The 10,695-nt window shown below is 46.5% G+C and overlaps 1 protein-coding gene across 1 annotated transcript; it reads right to left on the reverse strand.

Annotated features, from left to right (window-relative positions):
* Positions 1-363: 363 nt before the first annotated feature.
* LOC135094942 (AFG3-like protein 2) lies at positions 364-9,553 on the reverse strand. Its single transcript, XM_063995461.1, has 14 exons — positions 9,344-9,553; positions 8,709-8,977; positions 8,147-8,317; positions 7,322-7,415; positions 6,611-6,776; positions 6,255-6,393; positions 5,808-5,926; positions 5,453-5,574; positions 4,574-4,727; positions 3,615-3,842; positions 2,713-2,939; positions 1,853-2,053; positions 1,432-1,626; positions 364-1,148 (listed from the first exon to the last, which is right to left on the reverse strand). Exons 1-14 carry the CDS (start codon positions 9,428-9,430, stop codon positions 939-941), a joined length of 2,382 nt encoding a protein of 793 aa, XP_063851531.1. The 5' UTR covers positions 9,431-9,553; the 3' UTR covers positions 364-938.
* Positions 9,554-10,695: the final 1,142 nt, after the last annotated feature.

A 10,695-nucleotide genomic window follows, 5' to 3' on the forward strand; every position in this document is an offset into this window, starting at 1 on the left:
ATCAGGCAACCCAGGAAAGGGAAAGAGGAGAGAGATAGAGAGGAATGGAGAAAGAGGAGGAGGAGAAGGAGGAGGGGAAATTGAGTGAGCAAATATCATAAAGAGAAAACACTAAGAATGCAAATTAATGTGAAAGGAGAGAAAGAAAAGGAGAAATTGAGATAGAGGAAGAGGAGGAATAGGACGACAAAAGAGGTGATGAGGTGTTACAGACCAAACACCAAAAAAGGAAAATGATATTGAGAGAAAGGGAAGGAGGGAAGGAAAAAATGAGATAAAGGAGGACGAGGAGAAGGAGGAGGAGGAGGAGGAGGAGGAGGAGGAGTGGGTAGTTAAGGTGTTGGAGGGCAATCAAACATCACAAATGTGCAATCACCTTTCTTCAGAGTTACAAAAAAAAAATACAAAGCAACATTTCAACACTTCCCGGCAACACTTCACTGGTGTCCTAGTTGGTTCACCTTCCAAGCGGGCATGAACACAAGTCATGTACATACATACATACATATTTACAAGCTGACACAAAACCAGCGTGATAAATTAACTAAGTGAGGCGATATTTGCGGTTCACTCTCTCTCTCAGGCAAGGCTTGTTTGCATTAAGCCTCTCACTGCAGCCCTGACCTTCCTCTGGCTTTCCCTCCCCTCTGCATCCCTCAAGGTCAGAGGAGAAACATTGGAAACTGCATCCTTAACCTTTCCTACGCTCCGCATCCTTCACGGTCAGAGGAAAGGTGAAGGAAACTGTGCCCTTTACAACTCTTTCCCTCCATCCTTCACCTCTCCTGTCCTCCATCCTTCAAGGTCAGTGAGGGAAAAAGAAAACTGCATCCTTCATCTTTCCTACCCTCCATCCTCCTCCCTCGCTATTGATACATGAATCGCCAAGAATCCTTGAAGACGTCCTACATCCCTCACCTCCATCCACACGTCCTACACTAGCTGGCCTCCTCCTTGGGCTTCTGTGGCTGATCCCGGGGCTTATTCCACTCCTTCAGGCCCTCAGGAAGCTTGGTGTCCTCCTCAAAGCTACCTGTTCCCTCTACAAACTCCTCGTAAGTGGATTTTTCCTTGAAGGGACGTGGGCCAAGGAGCTCAATCATGTCATCTCGGCTTAAGATCTCTCTCTCCAGCAGTCTCTCGGCCACCTGTAGGGATGAAGGAGGGTGTCAGGAGGGTGTTAGGAGGGTGTTCTAGGGTGTAGGGTGTCTGGGGGCTCATTCTGGTTACATTTCTTAGCTCAAAATCACAAGCAATGTTGGGTGGATAAAAATAATTCCTGGCTGGGCAAGCTTAGTGGTGCTGTGAAGAAGAGAAGAGAAGTGAAGGGAGAATAAGACATAGAAAGCAGGAAAGAGGAAAGGATTAAAGGAACAGACACAAGACAACACATACACCATCATCACCACCATCATCACCATCACCACTCACCTTTCGCACGCACTCCTTCTTCTCCGTCAGCAGGTTGATGGTCCTGATGTATGCCTCGTCAATGAGCGACTTAACCTCCTCGTCGATTGCTCCAGCTGTGGCCTCGCTGTACGGCTTCTGCATGGCCATCTCTCCAGGCTCCGGCAGCTGGTACACCCTCAGTCCAATTCGGTCGTTCATGCCATATTGGACAATCTATGGAGAGAAGAGAAGAAAGAGGCAATAAGACACAGAAAGCAAGCAAGAGGAAAAGATTGGAAGAACAGACACAAGAAAACACACATATAATCATAATCAACTTTCCCCTTTGAAAAAAAAACGCAAAAAACCCACAAAAAATTTAAAAAACGAACCGAAACGAACTTAAATAATCCACACAGACTGACACACCCAGCCTAACCTAACCCCTCCACGACCTCACCTGGGCCTGGGCAGAGCGTGTCACTTTACTGAGGTCGTCCTGGGCGCCGGTGGTCACAGCGCCGAAGAAGATACTCTCAGAAGCGCGGCCGCCAAGCATCACACACATTCGATCAAATAGCTGTTCCTTGGTGAAGAGGTACTGCTCCTTAGGTAGGTACTGGGCATAGCCAAGGCCCTTTCCTCTGGGTATAATGGACACCTGCAGGAGGAGAGACTGTGTGAGGGCCAGCGTTGTGATGGGGTGAGTGACAGTGTTAGAAGGATGTAAAATGTTTGGTTTGTGTGTGTGTGTGTGTTTGGGAATACGGGAGAGGTATGAGTGTGTGCTAGGTTAGGTTAGGTTAGGTTAAGCATGAGGGGACTAATGCTTGTGTGTGGGGAACAGTGTAGTAGAGAGAAACGGCAGTGGGTTAGTGCACAAAGGGATGAGAATGTAAGGAGATGTGTGTTTTTTTTTTAATGATTGAGGTGCTGCAGGGGGAAGAGCAAAGGAAGGATAGTCTGCTGGGGTATGTAGGGGTCGGAATGAAGGGCCATCTGGTCTTGGTGTGTATGAAGGAAGGTATTAGTTTAAACCACATTGGGAAACCAGAAGGAAAGGATCTGTTGTAGAATCTAACCCTACCAACAGACCGCACACACACACACACACACACACACACACACACACTGCCTGTTCTTCACCTACTACCCCTACCACCACCACCCCATCACCCCAGCACCTCTAACTATCAACAGAGGGCCACCACGCTCCCGGAACCAGCCACACACCAGATAACTTATATATTAGAAGTGAAAAGCAACACACCCTGACTCTATGACCCCCTGTCCCTACCACCACATCACCCGAGCACCGACCTTTAACAGTGGGTCAGCGTGCTCCAGGAACCAGCCACACACAGCATGGCCGGCCTCGTGGAAGGCAACAGTTTTCTTCTCTGCCGGCTGTAGTACATTGGTTTTCTTCTCCATGCCAGCCACCACACGCTCAATGGCAGCCTCAAAGTGCTTCATGATGATATCTGTCTCTGCGTCCCTGGCTGCAATCAGGGCTGCTTCATTGCACACGTTGCTGATGTCTGCGCCTGTGTGTTAGGGTGAAGATGAGGTGAAATGCTAGGGTAGAGATGTCAGGTAGGGTGAAATTGTGGTGCGTTTGACTTTGTTAGGGTGTGAGTGTGATTGGGTGAGGATAAGGTAAGTTTGATCGGGTGGGAATGCCAAACAGGGTGAAAGAAGTGTGTGCTGATGTTGGTGTTTGTGTGTTTGGGTATGGATGCCAGATAGGATGAGGGTAACACTGAATACACCATCTCTACCTATACACCAAGCTGGTAATCCTACACAGGGTAACCCACAAGGCACCACACCCTCACAGACACACCATTCACACTCTTAAAGCCTCATGGACCACCGTACTGCACCCCAGAAGCTTAGGCATAGCACAGCTGGACACATACATCCACAGCAAGGCTCCCACAGCACACACTAGCTTCCCTGCCCCTTCAAGATGAGACTGTTTCCCTACCCAGCACCTTCTCTAACCCTGAAACCACAGCAGATGTAGGTACGTCCACAGCAAGGTCCCACAGCACACACTGGCTTACCCTGCCCTTCAAGATGAGAGAGTTTCCCTACACAGCACCTCTAATTCTGAAACTGTGGGACAGCTAACAGAACTAAGACATTTCAGTAAATAATAAAATAATGAAAATAAGTAAAATGATATAAAAACCTAATACATAAACCACCACTTGTACCAGTAAATCCAGGAGTGAGGGCAGCCATTTTCCGTGCGAGGTCGTCCTTCTCCAAGTGCGTCTTCAGGGGGCCAAGATGCACCTTGAAAATTGAAGCACGTCCCTTGATATCTGGCGGGGGAACAAAGATCTGCCTGTCGAACCTCCCCGGCCTGAGCAGCGCCTTGTCCAGGATGTCCACCCTGTTTGTGGCCGCCAGCACCACTACATTGGAGGTGGTGTTGAAGCCTGGGTGGAGAGAGAGTGTCAGGAGTGGTAGTGAAGTTAGGGATTGTGGTGACTGTGGTGAGAAGAGAGGGTGGTGGTGCTGGTGGTGATGGTGGGGAATGAAGAAGGAATGAATGGGTGGTGGTGGTGGGGAAGGAAGGAAGGAAGGAAGGAAGGAAGGAAGGAAGGAAGGAAGGAAGGAAGGAAGGAAGGAAGGAAGGAAGGAAGGAAGGAAGGAAGGAAGGAAGATAAGGAGTACACAATTCATGGTGAGAGAGAGAGAGAGAGAGAGAGAGAGAGAGAGAGAGAGAGAGAGAGAGAGAGAGAGAGAGAGAGAGAGAGAGAGAGAGAGAGAGAGACTGATAAACACACACACACACACACACACACACACACACACACACACACACACACACACACACACACACACACACACACACACACACACACACACACACACACACAAAGAATAACAGAGAAAAAACAGACAAAAAAAAAGAAAGAAACAAATGAGGAGGAAAGGACAGTGACAACAGCGGCGATGGTGAAAGAAAATGAGATGATGATGATGATGAGCAGAAGGAGGAAGAAGAGAAAGACAAAGAAGAAGAGGAAGACGAAGATGATGAAAAAAAAACAAAACAAAAAACACAATACAACATAACACAACCTAACCAACACACACACACACACATACAACACCTCCTCCTTCTCCTCCTCCTCCTCCACCTCCTCCTCCTCCACCTCCTCACCATCCATCTCCACCAACAGCTGATTCAGGGTGTTCTCCTGCTCCGAGTGTCCACCAAAGCTCTTTCCACCCCTCTTCCGCCCCACTGCGTCAATCTCATCCACAAAGAGAATACAAGGTGCGTTCTTCCGCGCCATTGCAAACATGTCCCTTACCTGGAAGTGTAGGGGGTGAGTCAGGTCTGTAAGAGGTGAGTCAGATGTGCTGGGGAGGTGAAGATGTGTGTTGGGAGAGGGTAAGCTGTGTTGGGGAGATGGGTTGTGTTGAGAGGGGGGTCAGGTGTGCTGGGGAGTGTCAGATGAGTTGGGGAGATAGAGGTGTGTGTTGGGAAGTGATCAGGTGTGTTGGGGAGTGGTCAGGTGTGTTGGGGAGTGACAGGTGTGTGTTGGGAGGAGGTCAGGTGTGTTGGGAGTAAGTCAGGTGTGTTGGGGTAGGGGTCATGTGTGTTGGGGAGTGTCAAGTGTGTTGGGAATAAGTCAGGTATATGCAGAGGATAAAAAAAAAAAAACTAGAACATTAAATATAACTGTAGCATCCTCAATAATCCCCGTACACTTGTGATATCCTACAGAGACATCCTACAGGTATCCTACACCCTTAAACTCACCCTAGACATCCTGACACCCACTGAACACATCCTTACCAGTTCAGAATTCACTGTAAAACACCAAACATCAAACTAGCGTCCTAAATAGGCATCCTACTGCCATATCCTTACCCTCACATCCTTCACAGATATCCTACAGCTATCCTACACTTTTACACTCCTACAAAAAAAGTAAATCCTTAGAGAAAAATGTGTAATCTAATTGGAAAAGCTTAAATAACAATCCTACCATCTTAATAACCAACAGACATCCTGCAGACATCCTATACTCACCCTGGACGGGCCAACACCCACAAACATCTCCAGAAACTCCGAGCCAGAGACGTAAATAAAAGGAACGTTTGCCTCCCCTGCTGTGGCCTTTGCTAGCAGGGTCTTGCCAGTACCGGGAGGCCCTGCGGAGACAGACGGGGGTGAGCTGGGGTGAGGGAACAAGGTGCAAGGGAGTGTGGAGGTGTGGAGGGGGTGTAAGGTGAGGTGTGCTGTATGGCAGAGATGTGGAAGTGAGGAGTTGGGAAGGGAAGGGGAGGGAAGAGGACTCAAAAATAAAAAATAAGTAAATAAAATAAACAAATAAATGAATAGCGCACACACACACACACACACAGACACACAGACAGGCCCTCACCCGTCAGAATGGCCCCCTTAGGAATCTTGGCACCCAGCTCTGTGTACTGCTGTGGGTTCTTGAGAAAATTGACAAACTCCATAATCTCGACCTTGGCTTCCTCGCAGCCCGCCACGTCCCTGCCGAGAGGAGAAAGGGGACTGATGCGCTGACAGGTTGCGACCAGGAGAAAATATGAGAAGACACGTGTGTAGAATATAGAGAAAAGTGACATCAAATTTGAAACATACTGAGAGAAAGACAACCCAAAAAAAAAGAGAATGAAAAAAAGAGGAACGAAAGGAGGAAATTACGAAGAGAAAGGGGAAACAAACGTGAAAGAAGAGAAAAAAAGAGCAAAATGAAAAAGTGAAAAAAAAAAAAAAAATTTGCCAGAGAAAGAGAGAGAGAGAGAACAGGAAAACCACCACCACCACCACCACCACCACAAGCACCACCACCACTCACAGGAACTTGACCCCAATGTCCGTAGGGTTGACCATCTTGGCAGTCGACTCCATCACTCCGCCAAAGAGCCCTCCACCCCTCCGCCCGCCTGATCCACCCATCATCTGGGCTGACCTCCTCATCATGAAGATCAGAAACCCTGTGGAGGACGCATGGAGTGGATACAAGTGGATGAGAGTGGATATTTTTTCCTTACTTTCTAATAAAACTGATAAATAAGTAGAAATTAATGTGTTTTTTTGTCATTTTTAACTTATTTTGTAATTTTTCTTACACACACACACTTATAGACTAACTAACTGACTGACTGACACACTAAACAACTGACACACACACGCACACAAACACACACACACCAATGATAAGCAGGGTGGGCAGGAAGGAGGTAAAGGTTGCAGCCTCCAACTCATTCTTGTACACCACAGGGATGTAGTTGCTCGGCTCAATCCCTGCCTCCAGCTGTGCCGTCTCCACGTTCCTCTCAAAGGCGTCCACTGAGCCAATGCTGAACCACAGGGTCGTCTGGAGAGAGGGAGAGGGAGAGAGAGAGAGAGAGGTAAGCACAGTGAAGTTTTGTAGGGTGTCAGGGAGTGTGTGTGAGTCTGAGAGAGAGAGAGAGAGAGAGAGAGAGAGAGAGAGAGAGAGAGAGAGAGAGAGAGAGAGAGAGAGAGAGAGAGAGAGAGAGAGAGAGAGAGAGAGAGAGAGAGAGAGAGAGAGAGAGAGAGAGAGAGAGAGAGAGAGAGAGAGAGAGAGAGAGAGAGAGAGAGAGAGAGAGTGTTTGAGGTAAGAAAGCAAGAGTTTAATTGGCTGTTTTTTTTCATTATGTAAAGGGTTTTGTCAGGTTAAGGTACATCTATGAACATACACACACACACACACTGAAGGAATGAAAGCAGGAGAGATGCAGGAGGGGGTAATGATGGAAAGTAGAAGTGGAGGGAAGGAGAAGTGGATAAAGATGAAAATAAAAGAGCAGGAATGAAAATTTGAGGAAGCAAGGAATAGACAGAGGCAAGATGATGATGGTGGACATACATACATACATACACACACACACACACACTCACCGCGCCCTCCACTTGGTTTCCCGGCATGAGTTTAACGCGCACCCACTTCTTGTTGATCACCTCCAGCTTCTCCACAATCCCCTTGGCCAGGTAACTGCAACACAGGTGACAGGTGAGCAAACAGGTGAAAATAGATGCATGTTTTATAATGGGATTGCCAAGTGTAGACCTAATGGCTTCCTGCACCAACCCTTGTGTTCCTATTTATCTATTTTTCATGTAAGAGATGCATAGGCCAAGAGACAACAAAATTTTAGAAAGAAGGCCTATTGAGGTGCCAGTCTCAAAATTAAGGTTAAAATGCATCATCCAGAGTTGGAGGGTAAGTCTTGAAACCTCCCCCATGAAAGAGTTCAAGTCACAGGAAGGGGGAAATACAGAAGCAGGCAAGGAGTTCCAGAGTTTATCAGAGAAAGGGATGAATGATTGAGAATACTTGTTAACTCTTGTATTAGTGGGAGGACAGAATAGGGGTGAGAGAAGGAAAGTGTTGTGCAGTGAGGCTGTGGGAGGAGGGGAAGCGTGCAGTTAGCAAGATCAGAAGAGCAGCTAGCATGAAAAAAGCAGTAGAAGACAGCGAGAGATGCAACACTGTGGCGATGAGCGAGAGGCTGAAGACAGTCAGTTAGAGGAGAGGAGTTGATGAGACGAAAAGCTTTTGATTCCACCCTGTCTGGCAGAGTGGTATGAGTGGAACCCCAGTACAAGTGAAGCATACTCCATACATGGACGGATAGGGCCCTTGTACAGAGTTAGCAGCTGGTTGGGGGAGAGAAAAACTGGTGGAGACAACTCACAAGACGAAGAAAACAATAAAATACATACTTTTTCGAGAATTCCTTCCAAGTGATCTCCCTGTAGCTCATCTGGTAGTAAGCCGCCACCCCCAGGAGACCCACAGCCGCCAGCGTAGCCAGCGCCACCCACCTCTCCCTCTCCCCTCCCTCGCCCAGCGGCTTGGGGCCCCCTCGACCCCCACTGCCACCGCCACCTGTCCTGTAGCAGAGAGGAGGAGGAGAAGGAGTAGTTGTAGTAATAGTAGTAGTAGTAGTAGTAGTAGTAGTAGTAGTAGTAGTAGTAGTAGTAGTAGTAGTAGTAGATGTATAGGAGCAAGAGAAGAAGAATGAGGAGGAATATAAAAGATGAACAAAGAAGATGGTGAAGAAAGAAAGAGAGAAAGCAAAAAGAAATGAAGGAGAGATGATGTAAAAGAAGAAGGAAGAGAAAGAAAGAAAAAAACGAAGAAGATGGAGGAGGAAAGCGAGAAAAAAGAATAAAGAGAAAATGAAAGAAAAAAAAACATCATTCCACAACCAGCTAAAAAAAACAGATAAATAAATAAACAAACATACAAACAAACAAACAAACAAACAAACAAATAACTTACTTAGGCCCTGAACCAAATAAATTCATGGAGAAAGGATCCTTGGGGCCAGTGGGAGGCGGGTGGGGGACCTTACTGGGGGGAGGGGGCGGGGGGCCTGCATCTCCCTGCCCCCCATCCTTCCTGCCACCCTTCCCCGGGGCCCCCTGCTTCCCTGCCGCCCCCCGAAAATACTTCTCAAAACCCCTGGGAGGTTTTTGGCAGAGTTGGTACCACTGCTGCAGGAGAGAGAAGCTGTGGGGGGACTCCATCTTGGCTACCTGCTGCCCCACCTGCGGGAGAAAGAGAGAGTGAGAGTAGTGTGGTGAGGGGAGGGGGGGAGAGGAATAGGTGGAGTGAGAGGGGAAGGAGAGAATTGGTACGTAACATTATAGATTAGGTTATGAGAGAGAGAGAGAGAGAGAGAGAGAGAGAGAGAGAGAGAGAGAGAGAGAGAGAGAGAGAGAGAGAGAGAGAGAGAGAGAGAGAGAGAGAGAGATTTATGTAAGCACCCAACAGGAATTAAAGAGAGAGAAACGGCTACGAGAGAGAGAGAGAGAGAGAGAGAGAGAGAGAGAGAGAGAGAGAGAGAGAGAGAGAGAGGAGAGAGAGAGAGAGAGAGAGAGAGAGAGAGAGAGAGAGGTTAGCGATCTACTCACCCACAGCGGGCTAAGAGAAGCTCGTTTTAGGCCCCTGTGCAGCATTCTGTCCACCCTCCTGGCGGCCGTCACTAGCCTGTGTGCCATGCTGTGCTGTGCTGTGATGTGATGTGATGCTGCTACACCGCTACACCACCGCCACACCGCCACAGCCTCACGCAACACCAGCCCACAACACTTACATCACTCGCTAGCCACAACACCCCGGGGTCTTTATATTCAGTCTCACTTGCTCACTCTTGTCTTATCTTGCTTCCCTATTTTTATTGTAGATTCTTGTGTTAAAATGTATTTAGATATTTATTTAGTGTGTTTTTTTATTTATACTTTGGTTTATATAATTGTTATATCATTTGGTTTATACTCAGTCTCATTGGTCTCTTATTTAAGGTTTTTCTGTATTTCATCACACACACACACACACACACACACACACACACACACACTTGTCAAATGAAAATAACAAATCTTTCATAAAATCTTAGAGAAAATTCCAGCATAATCAAAACGAGAATAGCAATAAATGTAACGAAAACATCAGTGGACAAAATATCAACAAATTAACCACAAATGATAGAAAAGGGAATTAAAACAGATGTATGTATGTAACTCGATATTCCACGGGCCTAAACTAATATAACCTAGCTTAACGTAATTTTTCTAACCTCCTGGCCAATTAAGTAATTAAACCTAAAATAAAAATAAAAAGGCAAAAAAAAAAAAAAAAAAAGAAAACTGACAGGAAATTAAAAAAAAAAAAAACCCGCCAAAAATGAAACTTTCAAAATGTAAGCAAACAAATCATCTGAGGTCATCCTTATATATATCAGCCATTATCTGCTTTATCTCTCATTCACTATAAGCTAAACTGTCGCAAAAAGTGGCTGCATGTCTAAGCTTTCATATCCGCTGCTCAGATATATCCGCCATTACCTGGTTTTGGTGTGATGAAGGCTTACGTGAGGCAGATTGGATGGTGTCTTTCCTGTGGTCGCCTCCATGACCAATGACGTTATCAGCTAGAACCATTCTGACATTTTCCTTCCTTTCAGTCACTCTCTCTCAATATTTCCAGTGTTTTCTAAGAATATTCAGGTGTTTCCAGATATTTGTTACTGTTCTTACCCTTGAAACAGCGACAATTCTTACTTCTCTTTATTTTCAACCTCTTTAAGTACATCGAAAATTTATCATAATGGCTCCAGCGATTTTTTTTACTTTATTTATTTATCTATTTATTTATTTTAGATTTTGGCGTGTTTTGCATCGACTTATTACTCGTTATTGTCTAAAATCATGACTTTACGAGAGACGGGGGCCGGGGGAGGGGCGGCGAGCGTAAGGTAACAGTG

The sequence above is a fragment of the Scylla paramamosain genome, chromosome 47 (genome assembly GCF_035594125.1).
Source record: "Scylla paramamosain isolate STU-SP2022 chromosome 47, ASM3559412v1, whole genome shotgun sequence".
NCBI classification, from domain to species: Eukaryota; Metazoa; Arthropoda; class Malacostraca; order Decapoda; family Portunidae; genus Scylla; species Scylla paramamosain.

Excerpts from the sequence above, each read along its gene's own strand:
- LOC135094942 (XM_063995461.1), bottom strand. The coding sequence starts at position 9,430 with ATGGCACACAGGCTAGTGACGGCCGCCAGGAGGGTGGACAGAATGCTG. Across the intron at positions 3,843-4,573 it reads GCTGTTGGTGGAGATGGATG|GCTTCAACACCACCTCCAAT; the intron begins GTGAGGAGGTGG and ends CTCTCCACCCAG. Across the intron at positions 1,149-1,431 it reads AGAAGGAGTGCGTGCGAAAG|GTGGCCGAGAGACTGCTGGA; the intron begins GTGAGTGGTGAT and ends TCATCCCTACAG.